At 56.2% G+C, this 19,917-nt stretch overlaps 1 protein-coding gene across 2 annotated transcripts; it reads left to right on the forward strand.

The window, feature by feature from the left end:
- Positions 1–441: 441 nt before the first annotated feature.
- On the forward strand, positions 442–19,502 carry INAVA (innate immunity activator). 2 transcript variants are annotated; one of them, XM_042976120.1, is made up of 10 exons: positions 442–617; positions 6,850–6,998; positions 7,743–7,867; positions 8,379–8,495; positions 9,219–9,441; positions 13,897–13,950; positions 14,783–14,993; positions 15,217–15,390; positions 17,256–17,913; positions 19,241–19,502. In XM_042976120.1, exons 1-10 carry the CDS (start codon positions 457–459, stop codon positions 19,331–19,333), a joined length of 1,965 nt encoding a protein of 654 aa, XP_042832054.1. In that variant the 5' UTR covers positions 442–456; the 3' UTR covers positions 19,334–19,502. The 2 variants fall into 2 exon arrangements, with proteins under 2 accessions (XP_042832054.1, XP_042832055.1); XM_042976121.1 differs by lacking the exon at positions 442–617 and adding an exon at positions 3,757–3,938.
- The last annotated feature ends 415 nt before the right edge of the window (positions 19,503–19,917 follow it).

The raw sequence follows: 19,917 nt of genomic DNA on the forward strand, positions 1-19,917 counted from the left end.
GCACCGCGGTGCCCAGCGAGGGGGAAGCGGACTCGCGGGGAGGGGGGACGGGGCCTGCGGGGGAGGGGCGCGGCGCCCTCTTGCCGGCTCCTCTCATTCTTTCACCCCGGGGTCTCCAGGAATGGAAACGGCCCCCGGCCAGGCCGGAGCGCGCGGATGAAAGGCGGCCCTCGGACGGAGAGAGGAGCCTCCTCCCGCCCGGGCGGAGGAAACTGGTAGTGCCGGGGGTGTCCCGCCGCACCGGCGTCCCAAAGCGGGAGAAGGGGGCAGTCTCGCCCCCCCGGGCCGGGGTCCCCAAAGGGTACCCATTCTCGCTGGCATCTTACCACCCCGCCATGGGGTCCCGCCCCGACTCTTGGATCGGAATCTCGAATCCCTTCTTGCGTCTTTCCCCTCTTTCCTCTGGGCCTTGGTATGCCCCAGGGGACAGATGTCTTGGGATCTTTAACATTTGGGATGCTGCAAATGCCGAAGTTAAATGAAATACCTCCCGGGAGGGAAGGCCGGGAGGAGGGTCGGGGAGAGAGAAGATGGCCTGGACAAACAGGTCCTGAAGCTTCGAGGCAGAAACGGGGGGCGCGGGGACAGGCGGGCGGCGCCAGAGCTCCATGGGACAGGTAAGGGGGAAAACTTAGGGGGACGCAGCGCGGGTGAACTGGGGGGCTCAAGCTCCTGAACCCGTGGTCCGTGGCCTGAGCGGAGCTGGCCCTACCAGGAACGGAGTGATTTACAAAGGGGGTGGGAATTTCAAGTTCCTACCCAAAGTGCACATTTCCGACTCCTCAACCCTTCTCCTTCGACCTTCCCCACGCCTGTGGATCCCCTGGCCAGGTTCCGGGAAGCCAGAAAGCAGCCAAACAAAAGGAGCAAAGTCTCGGGCCGCCTGGATGCGGAGGGGCGCGGTGGGGGAGGGGAGCAGGGTGGACCGGACAAAGGGGCTTTTTAAGGAAAGCCGAGAGGTCTGATTTCAGGGCGCATTCCTGGCTAGAACCCACTCCACCATCGCCTGCTGGAGGCGAACACCTTTCCCAGTGGGGACGGAGAAGAGTGGAGAAAGAAACCAGTTAAGGGACCCTCTTCCACCCTCCTTCGCCTTGAGGGTCCCGGGCTATTCCCCTTCTTTCTGCACTGCTGGCTCCGGCGGCTGACCATTGATCTGTTAATTCATTAAGTGGGATCTTAGGAGTGCCTGAGACTGTTCTTTGCTGGGTGCTGGAGGCAATGTGATGACGGTAGATGAGGCTCTTGCTTTCAAGAACTTCTAATCTCGTGTAGCAGAAGAAACTTAAAGGAACTTTTTGAAACTGTGGGAGTGGATGGCCACAGAGTGTGGAAGTTTCCTGATGCAGCACTTCTCCTTGGGAAGTGAAAATCCTAAAGAGATGCAGTTTTTCTCCTTTGAACAATCAGATTCCAAGTAGTCTGACTTTATTCAAGGACACTCCACGTCCTCACCAACTTGTGTTCTGGGTGTTGATGCTCTGGGGGTTGGGGCAGGGCACTGATCTGAGAACCCTGATCCCTTAGGCCAGCGGGCAGCAGGGCACTGAACCCCAGCCAGCTCCTGGGGGTACTACCCACCTCCCTTTTGGTATTTTGCGTTGAGTGGCCTGGCAGACAGTGAGATCCAACCCATTGGATCTAGGGTTCTTGGGAGAATTGGTTGGCTCGTCGCATTCCAGACCTCACGTTCTGCTGGGTCAGGAAATGCTGCATGTGAGTTTGAGGGAGCAGGGGGTTTACAAAAATTCCAGAGGATCAATGCGGTGAGTTGATTATCTGTATTTCTCTCCTCTGAACTCAGAGAGGGGGGATTACCTGAAAGTGGGGTTCTTCACTGGGTCCCGGGCACCAAAGCATCTGTGGATAGAATTCAGAGCGTTTGTGAACTTAGGTGGGAAGAAATATCTTTATTTCACACCAACCTTTAACAAAAATTTAGCATTGCCTTCAATCATGAAGGCAAGAAACCATTGGCAGTAGCTGTGGCTTTGCCGTTGATAGAATTCACAGATAGTTTACGGTCACGTCGCAGTTGTTCTGTCTCGAAGCACCGTTTACATTCATCGCTTCTATGAAACTATCCACTGCCACATCCCATTTAACATTAATAAAGAAGCATTATATATTACTATGTGTTTGTTTTTAGAACTGTATTTTAATATAATTCGTTCTCCTGGTGATTCTCTTCATTTCTTTTTTGTGCATTAAAAAACATGCCATGGGCTGGTTCCAGAGATTTCCAACACCCCCCACCTGGAGCTGGGGGATGGGCAAGGTGGAAGAAGGGGACTAGTTCCACTCAGAGTCAATCTCTCTGTGTTTGTCTTCTTTGGAAGAATGTGACAAGCCAATAGGGGGAGGGGAGGGCTGCAGGCTCTTTGGGACACCCAAAGCTGGCTCCACATCATGGGAGGGGTCTGCCCCCGGTTGGGGGGGGGGCCGTAGCCTCAGCCTGGGGAGAGGAGGAAGTGGTCAGCCTGGAGGACTCTGGGACTAGCATTGTTTGGAAAGAGGGTGTGTATAGGATGCGAAGGTGAGCTGGGTATGTGTGTAGGGACTGTGGGGGATGCAGGTGAAGGGAAGAAGGCAGACAGGAACTCCGTCGGTGACACAGCTCTGCTCTACAGGGGACACTTGGTGGAGCACACTTCTACCTGCCCAGCCACGGGGAAGGGGAGGGCGTTTGGAGATGGGGCTGGGGGAGGGGAGCAATCCAGAGAGATGCTGAGGTGCTGATACCCCAGCATGAAGGGACACAGTGGGAACATCAGAGTGGGAGAAAGGGAGGTGGTGCGATGTAAGCCTTGAGGGATGTAGTCCTTAATCTGTATCACGTCTATGTGTTTTCCATGTGGAGCCACAGGTAGCCTTAGCCCTTGCTTCGCCCAATGAAGTGGGCTGAATTCTAAACAGTTTTGGGTTTGTCTGAGGACCAGTGGGGTGGGAGACCTGGAGGCTTGTTTTCTGTAGAAAACAAGTTCCGTTTCGGTCCCTGGTCCCTCATGTTTGGGGAGTGGATTTAGAGCCTGGGGTCCAGTGGCTCTCCTGTGGCGTAGGGGCTAGGACTGGGGTTCAGCTTAGTGCGCCGTGGACCCTGTTGAGGGATGGATGTAAGAAATAAATAGGCCTTGATGATCCTGGGAGGAAATGAGTAGGATGAAAAGAGAGACCACTCTTGCTTTCTTAGGGACCCTAGAGCCTTCCCATACGGACTTCCATAGTTACTGCCTTGCCTGAAATTTCCTTAAACCTGATTTGGGAGAGACAAAACCCAGGCCTTGCTTTCCATGACTGTGTATGGAAAGAGTCATGACCTATTCTTGTCATTCTGTCAACTTCTTGTTGGTATTCCCCATGGACAGTGGCCTTTCACCCTGCTTCTGGGGGTCTCGAATGCCTTGACCTCTCTCCTTGCTAGGGAGACTAAGGGTTAGGAGAGCAATTGTGCGCCCTAACCATTCACCACTTTTGCATTGGAGTCCCTTGAGGCCATGAAGACATGACCCCCGTTGCCTTCTTCTGGGGTTCCTCCACGGGGAGCCCCTCTCTCCCTCCTCACCCCACCCCCGGAAGCGTAGAGGCCCAGGAGCTGCCTGCTGGCAACAGCCACGGCAGGATTAGTTCAGGGAAGGACTTGCTCACCTGCTCCTCCCCTCTGACTCAAGTCGTAACAAGTAACCTGGTTCCCCTGGCCCGGCAGGCAGCCTAGGAGGAAAGGCAGCCTACAAGGAAAGGCAGGCAGGCCAGCAGGCGGGACCAGAGGGAGGGGCGGCCATCGGCAGCGGCAAGTAGAGAGCTGGAGCCAGGTCAGAGGAGAGCACAAGGGAGACTGGCCAGTGGCCTGGGACACCCTGAGGCGACATGCGACACCCCTCGGCCCCCTGACCTGGGAACGGGGGTGTTTCCTGGAATCCTGGACTAAACCCCAGAAGCAGGTGAGAGCAGGGCAGGGTGGAACAGGTCTTTGGGGCTGGGGGGCAGGCCGGCCCGGGAGTGGGGGGAGCCCCTGTAGTAGCCCTCGTCACCACCTCCTCCTCCGCCTTGTGTCTGGGGCATGGGATGATAGGGGGGTGCTGGTGGGCCCAGATGAGGAGCCCCTTGCTGTGGGTTTGCTACAGTTTTGCTGTAGTCCCCAGGCCTCCGTCTCCACAGGAAGAAGCGAGAGGCCCAGGACCTGGTTTTGGGGGCACACGGGTGATCGAGGAGGGTCCTCAGTGGCTCAGCCTGAGGGACACAGCATTGGTGTTTCCCTTCCTTCCTCTATGCCTCTTCTTTCCTGTCTGCCTTTTCCTGGGGACACTGTTCAGTCAGGTGGACTGCTTCTTAGGACCCAGCCCTGGGGCTTGCCGCTTAGAGCTGAGGGTCTAGAGGGCAGGGAGAGATTCCTGCGTTGGGAAGGGGTTGGGCATGTTCCCTGAACTGCCTTTATCTGAAAGCAATGCCTTAAATATCTAAGGCTCAAGGGACTCCTGTGGTGCTGGTGGAGGCGGGAGCTGAGCAGATCCCTTGGGCTCCCGGGGCAGGGTCCCCACGGCCAGGAGGGCTGCCTTGGCAGGGCACATGAAGGCGACTGCTACATGGCTGTTTGGGGTTCCTGCTCAGCCCGGCATTGTCCAAGAGGTCCAGATTCTGAGCGGGGAGCTGGAAAGGGCCTTCCCTGGACACTGTCTAGTCTTTGTGTCCACGAGGAAAGGAGGCTGGCCGGGCCAGGTAACTTTCTCAGGACAACACAGGCAGTAGCCGAACTACAGCTTGAAGCTCTCAACTTTGGGTCCTGTGTTCTTTGCTTCGCTTGGAGCCGTGAGTTAGCCCAGAGTGTGCCCGGCATCAGACCCTGGCAGCGTGTGCCCTTGACCCTGGCGGTGAACACTGGAGGAGAGGGGGTGTGCCAAGGGGGCTCTCCTCTCATACCCACCCCTCTGTCCGCGTAACCCTACACACCGCACCAGTCAAGGAGGAAAGCAGGGGCTGAGTTATCGTAACTTGCCAAGGCAACTCCTTCGTGGTTAATAATTAATTAGCAAGTGTGACTAATTCATGGCTTTTCTCCCACATTACCTCCTCCCTTGTGCAAAGCAGAACGCTCACCGTGCTAGCTGAGACACCCTCGCTTCCTAGTTCTGGCTGGGCCCGGGCCCTGGCCCTGGCTTCTGGGGAAGGTCAGAGGCTGCCTGCGGCGGGTGGGAGGTGGGTGAGCCGCCTGCCCCTCTGTCCTGCTCTCATCTCCAGGGGGCATGAAGGTTTGGGAGGGATGGGCCATGCAGAGGTAACTCTCACACTAATTACCCTGTTCTGGGTTTCTAGAACACGGGCTGGTCTCTCTCTTTGGCATGTTTACAAAGGCCCTACGTAAACATTTTTCTCTTTCTTTCTTTCTTTCTTTCTTTCATCCTATCATCTATTCTCTGGACTTTCTGGGAAAAATGAAATTTCACAGTGCAGGTACATATTGTTATCAGGGCCACCTTTTTATTGCTATTGCCCACGGTACTTCGCTGGGCTGTGCCATTTATGGAGGTCTATAAAAGCGTTCCATCGGTCCTGCTCTTCCAGTCTCGAGAGGCAGAGGTCCTACTGGGGGCCTGGCTGTGCGAAGTCCCTTCTCCCTCTCCTGGCCTTGCGCTGTGATCGGCTTTCCCAGGGCTGACTTGCCTCTGCTGTTGGCTGGTGGCAGAGGGGTGGAGCCCACCTCCTCCACCCCGTGGCCCTGTGCCGTGGGGAGGCAGGATAAGCTCCAGACAGAAACTCGGAAGGACTTTTGGACTGTTGCTCAATGGGCTGACTCAGTGAGGAGGTGGCTGGGCTCCCCTTCCGGACGGCCTGCCTGGGCTCCTCCCGCCCCTCCCTACCCCTGCTCCAGCCAACAGCTACCAGGCCGCGGCCAGCTGAGACCCTGACCCAGGGATGTGGGCTCGGTGAGGAGCAGGTGTTGTTTTGGAGACTGGTACCCCTAGCTGGGCCGACACACGCCGAGACTGTACCTGTGCCACCCAAGTGCTCCAGGGAGATAGAGGAGTGGGTGGACTTCTTGTCCTCGGGCGGCTTCCACTCTAGTCACACAGCCCCTCCCCCTCCCCCGTGACCCTGACACACACACACACACACACACACACACGCCGGGTCTCCTCTGGCTGTGGGGGATAGGGGATCTCAGCTGACTCCTCCTTGAGGGGTCTCCTAGACATAGTGGCTTGGGAATTATTTCAGAACTTTGGGACAGCTCTCTGGCACCTGCCTTTGGATGCATACCCTGGTCCAGAGGGCAGGGCAGCCTGGGCTTTGAGGACGCGAGAGCACAGGCTTGGGTGGGTACCCAGTGCCCAGCCAGTTTTGAAGTGTTGTCACCCACTGGGGCAGCGGGATGGGTCTCATGCCTCCTGGGTTCTCGGGCTGAGGACAGTCAGCCCCATGGCGATCGAGGGCTGTGCCCCAAGAAGACATCTTCCCCTTCCTGCTTTCCTTTCCTCCTTGCTTTGTCCTCCCACCCATTTTTTCTTATCTTTTTCCTTTTCATTCTCTTTCTTGCTCTTTTCCTTGTCCTTGTCCCCAGTCTCGGTGGTCCCTGTGGCCACCACTGCTGTTGACTCTCTTGGGCTGAGAGGCCCCTCTCAGAAGGAGGAGGCAGGAGGCTAGGGTGGGCCCAGAGAGCCCCCGAGAGCGGCTTTGCTGGTGAGGCCCACAGAGCCTTCTCGGTAGCACCCCCAGAGCTGAGAACACCCCAGGCCAGACTGTTCCAGAAATATGGCCCTCACTTCCACTCCCCGTGCCCTCAGATATCTGATCCTTAGGCTCTGTTTGGAACTAAGGGGTTTCACATCTATCTTTTTGTTGTTGTTCTCTTAAAAGCTGGGGAAACTGCAGGCCACTGACACATCCTGGCTCAGCTTGGGAACGGTGTCACCCCTCCCTACTCTGTGCCCCCTCCTCCCAGAAATCCACCATGGAGAGTAAGGATGAGGTCAGCGACACTGACAGCGGCATCATCCTGCAGTCTGGTGAGTGGTTTGGGGAATCCCGCCACGTGGGCCCCCTTGCCCTGCCTCTCTGAGGCCCCAGGCCCCAGGCCCCAGGGCCGGCCAGGCTGAGAAGCTGGAAGACTGGAGTAGGGGGAGGGCAGGAGGGGTGGGAGAGGCCTCTGCTGGGGGCTAAATACGAGAGGGACTGCAGTTTTCCTGGATGGTCTGGCCTGGAGGTGTGATCCTATCTGGAACAGGTCTCTGCAACTCTGGCCCTAGTGATTACTAAGAAGTAGAAAAATCTTATCTGGCTGATGGGAAAGGTCCTGTCTCTTTGGTTGGCCTGAGTCTGTGGGCCTGGTCTGGTCCTGACAGAAGAGAAGAAAGAAGCATGTGTGTGAATGAGAGAGAGAAAAAGAGAGAGAGAGAGGGAGAGGGAGAAAGGAGAAGGAGGAGGAGGCAGCAGTGAATTGTGTGGGTGGAGGGTGGGAAGGGTGAGAACGGAGCCCTGACCGGGTAGCCCTCCCACCACCTGCAGATGGCCTGGTGAGGCGGCCCTTCCTTTTGAGCTGTCATGTTGCCACCTCGGACAGCCAGGAGATGTGGCGTTTGTGGTCATGACACAGGCCGCAGCACCTGAGATCTGCGATCAGCGGGCAGGCATGAGGCTGTGTGTGTGTGTGTGTGTGTGTGTACACGTGCGGGCCTGGGATAGTTAACGAGTGTCTGAGAGGGGCTTACCCACCTCGGCTTCCCTGAGCCAGTGCCCTGCGGCCCCCTTAGGCCCTGACAGCCCGGTGTCCCCGGTGAAGGAGCTGACCCACGCGGTGCGCAAGCAGCAGAGGGCCCTGGAAGAGCGGCTGGAGGCACACCTAGAGGAGCTGAAGAGACTCTGCCTCAGGGAGGCGGTGAGAGCCTCGGCCGGCCCCCGGTTCCTCCCAATAACTTGGGGTTAACCGGAGGAGCCCTAGAGCCACATCTGGGGATGTTTGGGCTGAGGGAAGGGAACCCCGTTTGTGAGAGAGTTCTGGAAATCAGGTGGGGGTGTGGTGCCTGGAGTCCCTGACCTGGGCCCTGAGCCGCCCTGAGCGAAGGAAGTAGCCAAGGTGGGGCCCCCAGACACGGGAGGGAAAGACAGAGGGGCTACAGGGGGAGTTGACAGAGGTGCCTGTGGGAATGTAACCAGGGCCAGAGTAGATCTCTGGCGGGGGTGAGCAGAAGGTAGAAGGGAAAGAGGAGGGAATGTGGAGGGTGCCCTGAAGAGGCCAGTGAGACAGGCCTGGGGGACGGGATGGGGTGGGGAGTGGGCAGGGGCCTCTGGGGAAGGGTGGGCACAGGCAAAGGGGGTACCGGCTATGCTTGGTTGGCCAAGGGCTGGGCAGTTGGAGCGGGGCCTGGCTGACGTTGCTTCCACTGCAGGAGCTGACGGGTGTCTTGCCGGCCGAGTATCCCCTCAAACCAGGGGAAAAGGCCCCCAAGGTCCGCCGCAGGATTGGAGCAGCTTATAAACTGGACGAGCGGGCCTTGCACAGAGAGGTGAGGCACCTCAGGGGGCTGTCTCTCACCCCCCCCCCCAAATGTTGATCCCTGAGCCAAGGCCTCACCGTCTGGAGGGGCAGCTTCTGAGGCACAGGGCCCTCTCCTGGTTTTTGGCAATCTCCACCACCCCCCGCCCCCCGCCATCACACCCAGTCAGGGTGCTCGGCTCCATGTCGATGAGGGGCACCCACTCACATGTAGCCCAGTGGCCATGAGGAAGGTGTGTCAGAGCTGGGGACTCACGAGAGGACCCTGGGTTTGTTTGGGCCAGTAGGCAGAAGATCAGTTAAGAGCTCAACCACCAGCCCAGGGAGGCAATGGCCCATTTAAACAGGTTATTCTGGCCCCTAGGGCTGTCCTCTTTCTCAGCGGGGGAAGGCAGGTGGTGAGGGGGCGGCTCGGGCCCCGGGATCCCTTCCCCATGGTGCGAAAGGTGGCAAGTGTCCCCTGGGCTCACCTGCCCAGCCCTTGGGGTCAGGAGGGAGAGAGGCCCACGTTGGTGCCCGCTCTGCCCGGCTCAGTGGGCAGGTTGGCGGGTGGGTCCCCAGGCCGGCTTTTCGGGCCCACAAGTTTGCTCTCGGGCACCTCCCACCGCTCCACCTTCCACCCCAGGGCCCCAGGGCCGCCCGTGCTGCCGTCTGCTTCCCGGGCTGGGGGTCCGTCGGGGCCCTTCCCTGGGTCCCCACGGCCACTGAGCCCCCTGCCTCTCCCACTCCTCAGGACCCCCTGAGCGGCCTGGAGCGGGAGCTAGCCCTGCAGCTGCAGATCGCCGAAGCGGCCCGCCGCCTGTGCCGGGAGGGGAACCTCAGCAGGCAGGCCCGCCGGCAGCGGAAGCATGCCATGCTGCAGGAGGAGAAGAAGCTGAGGGAGCTGGAGCGCTGCCTGGGCGAGCAGCGGCGCACCAGTGGGCCCCCTCCCGCCGCTGCCCTGCCCCTGGGCCGAGGTGAGCCGGTCGCCCTGAGAGTCCCGTCCCGGGCCACGCGGGCCTCGTGTGAGCTTAGGTGGGATGGCAGGTGGCATGGCCCCAGGGCCACTGCATTCGCCTTCATGCCCAGCACTGTGTTTAATAGTCCAGATTGGCTTTAGCTGGGAAACCTGCTTCCTCGGTCCACCTCTACCCCATCCTGACCCTCTGCAACCCCGACAAGCTGTGGCCCAGGGCTTCTCCATCCCGTGAGGCCCTCTCCCCCAATCTCCTTAGGAAGCGTCCCATTCCTTCCACGTCCACCTCAAAGCCCACGGCCCTCAAGAAGGCCTTCTAGGCAGAAAGGTGCTCCCCAGGCTGACTTCGAGCTTCTTCCCAGGGTCTATGCAGCCGCCAGGTCCACCCTCCTGCCCTCCAGGCCCCAGGGGCTGGCTTATATGGTCAGGAAGCGTGAGGCTGACGTGAGCCTGAGGCTTGAGCTGACGTGCTGTCCCCCGGCCTGAGCGAGGCTGCTCAGGGACCCAGGGCTACTCGTGGGATGTTTAGGTTGAAATCCAGCACCACCAGTGCCACACCCCACCATCCCTTAAGCATCTAGAACCACCCTGGTCAAGGGGAATCCCTCCACTTCTGCTCTTTGCTCTTACTGTGCCTCTAGTCTTGTCCCTGAGCCCCGTGGCCCAGAGACCTGGGGCTGTGGGGCACCTAGAAAGTCGTCCCTGCCCAGGACCTGCCATTATTGGACACCGGTGCACCCAGCCCGGGTTACCTTCCAACAAGTGTTCTGAGCCCTCGGTTGTGCCGGCTTTGCCCTCTCCTGACGCAAACCCAGCTTGTCAAGTCCACTCGCAGCCCTACCTTCTACTTCTCAGGGCATCATGCCCGTCGCTTGCCTCAACCCCTGGCCTCTCATGGGGCCCAGTTGTAGGGGAGGGACCTGGGGTGAAGAAGGGAGGGGTGACCTGGGGCCATCCTTGGAACTGGAGACCAAGGCCTTGGTCTGGGCTTGGGGAATTGTTTACTTCTCCCACACCCTCTGGCTCCTACCCCTGCACCTTGGGTTGGCTTTTCACAGAGGCTGCTCTCCTCTTCTGGTTGGGGATGCTCGTATTTAGAACCCCCCGTGCCCAGTGGCCCATGCTGTGGGCAAGGGGACGCTCCTAGTACAGGTCTCCAGAGTCCCCGCTGCCGCACGTCGTCTCTGATGTAGGTGAGAAAGGGTGTGACCAGACACCTCCCAGGTCACCTCCAGCAGAAGCAGAGAATGAGGGAGGAGGTACCTCTGTGTGACAGTTGACCCAGTAAACCCAGGAGACCGTGCACCTGACCCAGGCTCAGATGGCCAGACTTCTCTGGGTCGACTGGCTCTGGCCTGGCTGCAAGACAATACTCGTGGTCTCCCAGGCTCAGATGGAAAAGAAGTTCTCCATCCTCCCTCCACTCTGACAGGATCCCCAGGACTTGAGCCCCCCCCTTGAAAGGCAGACACTGACTTGGGTGTGGAAGTCCCTAAGGGGCTTACCTGCGCTGTGCTGGTAGGGAGCCGGCGGGGGAGTGAGAAGTGCCCCTGTCCCAGTTTGCCTCAGCCCCTCCTGTGTCTTCTCCAGCCCCGTACTGCTCGGCAGCCTGCAGATGTTGGGGTGGCAGAGGGTGTGGGGGGATATCACACTGCTGCTGCCATTGTGACCAGTGATGCTTCTCGTTGGGGGTATGAGCGGGTCAGGACGTGCCTGGGGCTTTCGTTAACCTTCCATGGGAGACAGGCGGTTCTGAAACCTCGGTGCACTCAGCTGTAGAGAAGAAACCTGGGGTAGCGGGCACCTTTCACCCTCCAGATCAGAGAAAAAGACGCGGCACCCTCCACCTTCAAACCCTGTCTTGCCGGTGGGCCTGAGGTCCTGGGTTCTAATGTCCTGCCTTGGGAGCGCAGGAGGAAGCAGCTCTAGACAAGTGATTCCTTCTCTGGCTCCTCAGCCCAGCTGTGCTTTCCCCAGAAGGAGGAAGTAGAAAGGGATTAATAATTAGTTAGTAGCTGAGAGGTGTTTTGAATTAAAAAGGAAAAAAAAGCAAACAGAAAAAAAAAAGAAAAGGAAAAGCCACCCTGCCCCCTTGGTCTCCACACAAGGCTTATTCAATTTAGGATAATTACTAATTATGCCAAGTGGGGGTAATTAGCTAGTACCTTGCAGGTGGCAGGGAGCAGTCAGGTGTTAAACTAATTCACCACAGTGAATTTGATGAGAAATCCCCCCACGCCCCCATGACACACACCTCTAATTTTAGTAGGTGCTCGGAATGCGTTTGTGGACTGACAGTACCTTCCTTTAGCAATGCTGTCTATTGGAATTTCTGCGGTGATGGAAATGTTCCATATCTGTGCTGTCTATAGTAGCCGCTAGAGTATACGAAATGTGCCTGGTTTGACCGAGGAACTGAATTTTTAATTTAATTTTATTTTAATTAACATAACCCCCATGCAGCTAGTGGCGACCCGTTGAACAGTGCGGCCTTTGAGAATGTGCAGAGTTGGTGGGTGTGACCTCTGTAGTTACCTCCTCACCTGGGGGGTCCAGCTGCCAGTGCTGCACTGAGGGCAGGGTGAGGTTGATCCGGGGCTGGGTTGGGGCAGTGTGGCTGAGACCGTGAGCGGCCCTCGGGAACCGCTGTGTTTGGCTGGCAGATAGATGTGCTCCCTCCATGTCTTAACTCTACAAAAGCAGCGGGTCTCCAGATCACCCTCTTTGCATTGCATTTGTTTGGCCAATGAGTCTCTGACATGCTTGTTTTTATGAAGATTAGGGATGATGGGAGATGATGTCTCTCTTCCCAGATCATATAGTCAAACCAAAACACATGACACTAACCCCAGCTGCATCACGGGACCACGATAGTAACAGTCCCACAAATTCTTCAACTTGACAGATCTGTAAAAAAGAACACTCTTTATTCTCCGAGGTTTTGTAAAAGATCAGAGGCAGAGAACCAGAATTCAGTAAAAGGGTGTAGCCTCACTTGAACCCCAAAGCAAAGGCTAGTATGAGCCAAGCACAGCATGGCCTAGCTGGCTACTTGGGAGTCGGCCCAGCTTCTTGGGCAGTATGCCCTACGTGGTTTAAGAACTACCCTGGGTAGAATTTTTTAATTCATTTAAGTTGTGGAGCAAAGGTTGACAAACTTCTGTAGAGGCTCAGTAGATATTTTAGGCCTCGTGGGCTATAAGGTCTCTGTCACAACTACTCAACTCTGCCATTGTGGTGCAAAAGCAGCCAGACCTTATGTAAATAAATCTGTAGCTGTGTTTCGATAAAACTTTATTTATAAAAACAGTTAGTTAACTGTATTCAGCCCAAGGGCCCATAGTTTACCAGTCCTGGTACAAAGGATTTTAAGATGGCTGGAATTGTTTAACTGTCTTAGAACTTTCTGGATAATGACTTATGCATTAGATGCTAGCTAACAGGAGAACCCATAAATGGTAGGTAGCGGTGACAAGCCAGACTCTGGTCAGACTGTCTGGGTATGAATTCTGACTCAATCCACCTTTTGGTGGATTGGCCTAAGCCATGTTACTCAGTTCCTGCAAGCTTTGGTTTTCTTACCTGTTACATGATGATAATAGTGTTTACCTTACACGGTGGTTATGATGACATAAATTAATATACATAAAGTACTTAGAAAACTACTGGTACAACAGAAATATTGGCTATTGTTAATTTCCCCTCATCATTGTTATCAAACATAGTTGAAAATACTTTGTGAATTCCATCCAGGTCAGTAGAGTATTCTCAGGGTCTAAATGTTTCAGTTTGTTCAAGGGCAATGGCAAATGTAAGTTCCCTCTGATTTCCTGGGTCACAGCTGCTGTTGCGCCATGCAGAAATGTCACACTCCCATTTCATGCAAGTGACTTGCCATATCACCAATTGAAGAATCAGATCGCTGTGAATTGATCCCACAACTCCACAACTCAAACTGCCACTTTGCGCTGCTCTTGGTACTGGTAATGCAGGGCTTCTCAGATTTGGGGTCTTTGAGTTGAGTTGTATTCATGATCTCAGAAGACTATAGAAACATTAGGCAAATTATTTCCATCCCAAAGGCCTTCCAGAATGACACTTCGCCTTTCCCTTCCACTGCTGGGAAACCCTGTCAGAAAAAGCCCTGGCTTTTTTTTTTTTTTTTTTTTTTCTTACAGACAGGGAAACTGAGGCCTAGAGCATTGCAATGGCTTATTCAAGGTTGTGTAGCTAATGGAAGAGCTAGGATTGAAATCAGGCTTCCCGTTTCCTCCTAGCTTCTGATTTTTTTTTCCACTTCCGAGTAATAAATTCATATCTAACATAGTATTTAGTACACAGTTGGTATTTCCTGATACGGGATGCTATCGGGAAGGGGGTGGGGTCAATACTGCCGGATAAGCCAGATCTAGGAGTTGATTTCCTCACCTCTTTCTCTCCTCTTTGACTTTTCCAGAGCTCAGCGCCTCAGATGACAGCTCTCTATCAGATGGGCTGCTCCTGGAGGAAGGTGAGAGGGGTAGTTTAGGGCCTATTGTCAGGATTGGGCTCATAACGGAAGACAGTGGGGCTTTGGCAGAGTTCACTGCTGAGGACTTCAAATGGGGAGTGGAGATTTATTGAACTAGTGAAGGCAGGAGTGCCGGGCTGGGCTCCAGGTCTCTGCTCCTACTTGATGCTAATTTCTATGTGCCCTTGCACACGTTCATTTGAGGGTGGGGATGTGCTGACCCTTTGCCATTCTAGAAGTTCAATCATTTTGACAGGGAAGGAAAAGGTGAATTCTAGCAGAGCCTATGGGCTCTGGGGTCCCTGCCTTTGCCCTGGGACCCTAAGAGCCATCTGGCCACAATCCTTGCCCTCTTTGAATAGAGGATGGCACTGGGGAAGGAAACGCTGTCCATCGATTAAGAACCCTGTTTATAAACTTAAGGATGCTGGGGGTCAAGGTGGACCAAGAGGGTAGCGCAGTCCTATGTAGGGGAGTGTCCAGGTCAATAAGGAAATAATGCACCTGGGCACAGCATGAACAAGAAAATTAGGTAAGCGGAAAGGTAGCTGCAGATATAATACTAGGAGCAAAGGTTAGAAGGTGGAATGATGTGAACTAAAGGCAGTCAATCTGGGGAGGTTTCCTGAAGGAGGCAGGTGTAAAATAGAGCTATGGGTGAGGAAGTCCCAAAGGAGAACAAAACATTTTTGAGCATCTGGGCCTGGAGCCACAGCCCGGAACAGCCAGATAAGCAGCCGTGGGAGGGAGAGCAAGGCGTGGGCCACGGAGGTTCTTGTTGGGCCGATTTCCTAGCCACTGCCTTCACCAGGTTTCTTTTCACTCCCCGCAGAGGAATCCCAAGTGCCAAAACCTCCCCCAGAGTCCCCAGCTCCACCTTCCCGGCCTCTCCCACCCCAGAGCCTGGAGGGGCTGAAGCCAGCAGGACCTGAGACTGGGGGCCTGGAGCGGGCCCCCATCCAGAACAGTCCCTGGAAGGAGACCAGCCTGGACCACCCCTACGAGAAGCCCAGAAAATCTTCTGAACCCAACAGCGAGTCCAGGTCAGGACAGGGAGGAAGGGGAGGGCTGGAAGTGGTGGGAGCTGTGCTTGGCCAGGGGGGTACAGGCAGGGCAAGGCGTGGGAGACTGCCCCTCTCCTTAACTGTGTGATGGTGAGAGGTGTGAGTTTTGGGGCCCCCTTCCACTGTGCCCCCTTCCTCTGCACAGCTTGAGACCCTGAATGGAGGCATTCTTGCCGCTGACCTGTCCCTAATTCTTTTGCAGCAGCCCAGCCACCACGCCACAGGACGGGCCTGGTGCCTCCAGCCTATGGCTGCTGGAGCCTGCCTCCTACCATGTGGTTCCCATCCGCAGCGTTCCTGGCCAGCGGCAGGGCCGCACCAGTGCCCCAGCCACCCCTGAGATGCAGGGGAGGAGGGGCCAGGCGCAGTCTCTGAGGTAAGAGACAGGTCACCCCAGAGATGCAGGGGGAGGCGAGACCCACTATTGAGAGCTTACATTTGGAGGGTGGTGGCTTCTAGGATACAGGTGGGACTGGGTGACACATGGCTAGTGCTGTGGCTTCTCCATCCCTTCTTGGGGCACCTCTCAATAGAGGCTTTGCCACAATCAGCAAAACCAGAGGCAAGTCACTTGTGAAGCAAGCTGTTTTCTGCACAACCCAATCAAGTTCCGCCCCCCCCCCCCAACCTATATTCTCCTATGGCACAAGAATATGTGCCTTGGTAGATACTTTTGCAACCGTTTAAGATTGTTGTATTACTGGTCGCTGACAGTGGATGATTCACTCTCTCAATTGATGTGCAGTCGATTCTCATTATTTGTGGGAGTCTGGCATCCTATAAAGTCACCGCAGACAGTAAAGTAGCAATACTGAACCATTGCTCCTAGGGAAAGCACAGGGTGAGGCTCTCGAGAGCTTCTGGTCACAACATTTTTGTCAGTCGATCAGTCCATAACCTTGTTTTATGTGTGTTTCTGTTGAAAGACACCTTATTTAATATATGCTGTTGACCCATTAACATTGAACTGGCCAATGGCACTGTCACTCATGCCCGAATAAAACTCATCTCCTATGTATATTCTACTGAAGGCACCTTCATAGCCTTCCTGCCATTAGGATCACCAGACAGCACTTCAGCACTATGCTTAGGGCCATTTTAAACAGTGAAGTCACCAAGAAAAAGTACAAGAATATGAAACGCGTGACACTAAATAGACTGTGGCAAGAATACTCGTTTATGGTACGAAAGCCGAAACGAGAAGTCAGAGCATTGCCTTGTTCGGTCTCGGCTGGGAATGTGCCTACTGAGCATGTCAAAGTCTTCACCATTCTGTGTGTGCGTCCACAAATGACCGCAAAAGTATTGTGCGTGTTGACTTTGAGGCTACAAATGCATTTTGACTATGGGGGGGATTGGCAAATACAGAATCTGCAAATAATGAGAGTCAGTTGTATGTTATTTTCCAAGTGCTTTATCAGTATTCTTGGTGATAGTTTCAGTGACAGCGTTATGAAAGGCACTGTTAGCTACACCCCACGGAAAGCCCTGGGCACCAGTGCTGGGCTCTTCTGTCAGTTTAAATTCACTCATCAGGCAGCACTGGACTGGGTGCAGCCTGGGACAACTGCTCTCAAGTCAGGCCATGAATTTTATATTTGACATACTCCCAGGGCTATTTTACAAACAGTGCCTTTGTGCAAACTGGGAAAAGGGGCTGGGTTTCAGCCCCTGAGGGTCTTGGGCTGCCCCCTTGTGGAGGGTCGACCTGCGTGCAGTCCCCCTATGGTAGTTTGGTGGCGCCGCCAGAACAGCATGCCACAGAGTGGGTGGCTTAATGACAGGGATTTATGGTCTCACCGTTTGGGAGGCTGGAAGTTCAAGATCAGGGTGGGGTTGGTTTCTTCTAAGGCTTCTCCTTGGCTTGTGCATGGCCATCTACTTCCTTCACACAGTCTCTACCACATGACAGCTTTACAGGTCCAGCTTAGATACCTGACCACGGATTTTGTGGGTGTCATGTGGCTGAACACAGGGTCCCTAAAGCAGCTGAAAATAGCCCACGTGGCCGTGGCACGCTTTGCACAAAGCACAGAAGTGTGAATGCAGCAGGAGGGATACGTTGAATGGCACACCAGGCCAGGAGGGCGTCTGGATGCTTCCTGGAGGGGGGTGGGGGAGGTTTGTAGAGCGTCTGCCTCACCTGTTTATCTTCACCCCCCCTCCCCCCCCCCCCCCCCAAGGCCCAAAGGACTAGATTCGGCCTCCCCAACTCAGTGCGTCTCCCCTTCCCCCCCTCAGGATGGATTCCTTCCGGGCGGGTCCCGAGGGCCGAGGCCGCAGCGCCTTCCCCCGCCGCCGCCCCACTCACTACACGGTGACGGTGCCCGACTCCTGCTTCCCCCCGACCAAGCCCCCGCTGCCCCACCCCGCCTACCACTCCTGCTCCGAGGACAGCGGCTCCGACGTCTCCAGCATCTCGCACCCCACGTCGCCGGGCAGCAGCAGCCCCGATATCTCCTTCCTGCGGCCCCTGTCCCCGCCCGAGCCGCCCCGTCCCCGCGGGGCCTGGGTCCCGGCCGGCGCGCACTACCCCAAGCTGCTGCCGCCGCCCGGGCGCTACGTGCTGGTGGCCGAGAGCCACCTGCCGCCGCCAGGCGAGTGGGAGCTGGGCCGCGCCGCCCTGGGCCCCGCCTACGAGGAGGACGCGGCCGCTCTGCGCTGGCAGCGGCTGGTGGCCTCCCGCGGCCGCCTGGTGCGGACGCCCTCCCTGAAGGACAGCCCCGCGGGCCGCGCGCTCAGCAAGGCGGCCGTGTCCGAGGAGCTCAAGTCGTGGCACGAGCGCGCGCGCCTCCGGAGCGGCCGCCCGCACTCGCTGGACCGCCAGGGGGCTTTCCGCGTCCGGAGCCTGCCCGCCGGGAGAGAGGGCTTCGCTCGAGCCCCGGCTCCCCGGACACAGGTACAGGTACGGGCGGCCCCGGGGTCACGGGGCCTTCCAGCTGGGGGCGGACTGCGATTCTAGCGGGCCCCAGAGTAGAGAGGTTTGATGCCACTAGGCTGGTGGCCGCGCCGTCCCCAGCTGGGAAGGAAAAGCCACAGAACCTTTCCTCTTGGCTTTGGAAGGCACTCGTGACCCCCCCCTCCCCCACGCACCTCCCAATTTTGCCTCTGGCTCAAGAGCGCTCACTCACGTGCACTGGTGGAGGTAATCCTGGAAGAGAGCGGGGACTCTTTTCCTTACGGGCTCCACAGATGATCCGCAAAGCAGATAAGCCTGTATTCAGAAGCAGAAGTCCAATCCGAATTACCCCCCAAGTTTCCTGATGTGAAGGCCCAGGACAAAGGGAGAGTCTGGACACGTGTTTGCAGAAGCCAGGACCTGTGATTGCCTGTGGGTCCACGTCCCCTCCGGCGGCCCTCCTGGCCGCAGGGCTGAGAAGCAGGGTGGCTAATGGTTAAGCACACAGGCTTATCAGCCTCTCAAGCCAGGCCACGGGGGGGGGGGGTTCAAATCTCAGCCCTGCTCCCTGGAAGGGATATTAATGTTTGGACAACTATGTCAGAGGGCCATGAACTTTAAATGAGTTATTATGTGTAAAATGATCAGAACAGTGTAGAGTAAGTATAAGTAAGCGGGATTCTTATTCGCCAAGGACCAGATTGGTAAGGTAGACGTGAGGTAAGGCTGCCCACTCTGGTTTCAGTGACCCAGTTTCTTCATTCTGGAAGTAGGGATAACACATATGCGTCTTGTCTTCTTTCTCCCTGGCATGGAGGGCTCTGCAGCCTCCAGAAGTTACCAACAGGCTGCTTCTTTGAGACCCAAGATCCCTACCAGGCCCAGCTGCACATCCCTCCCCCACCCACTGGTCTCTGGGCTGCAGCTGGCATCCTGGCCTGGCAGCGGCCTGGCCTGGGTCCCAGGCCGCACCCTCCAGCTGACGTGCTTTTGCTTTTCCCTTCCTGCCAGCTTGGACCTGTCCTCAGCCCAGGCCCAGCCTATCCCAACCTGCCAGACAGGGAGGGTGACAAGAAGTGAGCCCAGGAAATGCGGGGAGGAGGAGGGCAGGGCGCCTGGCACACCCCAAAGAAAGTGGAGTGGAAAATGGATAAAGGGTGATCACTGGGGGACATAGAACCTCCTGGAAAGGCAGGGGCTGAGTGCCTGGGCCCCTGTAGCTGCCAGTCAGTGTCCTTAAGGGAAAGGGATGGTGTACCTGTGTTTGCTGTTTGACATTTCTACCTGGTTTGCTTACAGATCTCTCCTTTCTTCCTGACCCCGGCAGGTGACCACAGTGTATGTGCCCCGGAGATCGCCCGAAGGGGCCCCTGTGCAAGTCTTTGTGCCTGAGAATGGCGAGATCATCAGCCAGGTGTAACCAAGGCCGGGTGTCACCGTGTGCCCTGAATGCCTTGACCTGGCTGCCGGAAAAGACTGTTCCACAGCAGAGCTGGAGCCGAGACCTCCCTGCCTCGAGTGCCTTCTTCGGCTCCTTTACCCCATCGCGGGTCGATGACCTGGAGCTGAGCCTTTTTTTTTTTTTTTTTTTTTTTAATGTCTTTTGTTCAGAAACCCTGGCCTTAGGATTTATATTGTGATTTGTCCTCAAGATCCCAATAATATGATGATGCTTTATTCCCCAGAGCTTGGTCTACTGGACTTGAGGCATTGCCTGTCTGACTGACAGCATTTGTCTCCTTCTGCAAGACAAGTGGCAGGGGACACGTGGAGCAGAGAGGGCCACGTCGGGATTCCTCACAGACTATTCTCTGGCTCAGAGCACGTCCCCGGAGAACAGCTCCTGTCTCACTGCAGCTGGAGGCACACTAGTGCGCCTCACCACCCCCATTTCCCAGCTCTCTGGGTACTGTAGGGGTGCCTGACAGGGGGAGAATCTTCTTCCCCCTTTATAATGTGCTCTGTGATGCACACACGAAGTGGTAGGTTAAAGACCACACATCC

The sequence above is a fragment of the Panthera tigris genome, chromosome F3 (assembly GCF_018350195.1).
Source record: "Panthera tigris isolate Pti1 chromosome F3, P.tigris_Pti1_mat1.1, whole genome shotgun sequence".
NCBI classification, from domain to species: Eukaryota; Metazoa; Chordata; class Mammalia; order Carnivora; family Felidae; genus Panthera; species Panthera tigris.

What these genes read in the sequence shown, in the direction of transcription:
- INAVA (XM_042976120.1), top strand. Translation starts at nt 457, where the DNA reads ATGCTGCAAATGCCGAAGTTAAATGAAATACCTCCCGGGAGGGAAGGC. An exon ending in GACTCTGCCTCAGGGAGGCG is followed by an intron (nt 7,868 to 8,378) that starts GTGAGAGCCTCG and finishes CTTCCACTGCAG; the next exon opens with GAGCTGACGGGTGTCTTGCC. An exon ending in GGCCAGGCGCAGTCTCTGAG is followed by an intron (nt 15,391 to 17,255) that starts GTAAGAGACAGG and finishes TCCCCCCCTCAG; the next exon opens with GATGGATTCCTTCCGGGCGG.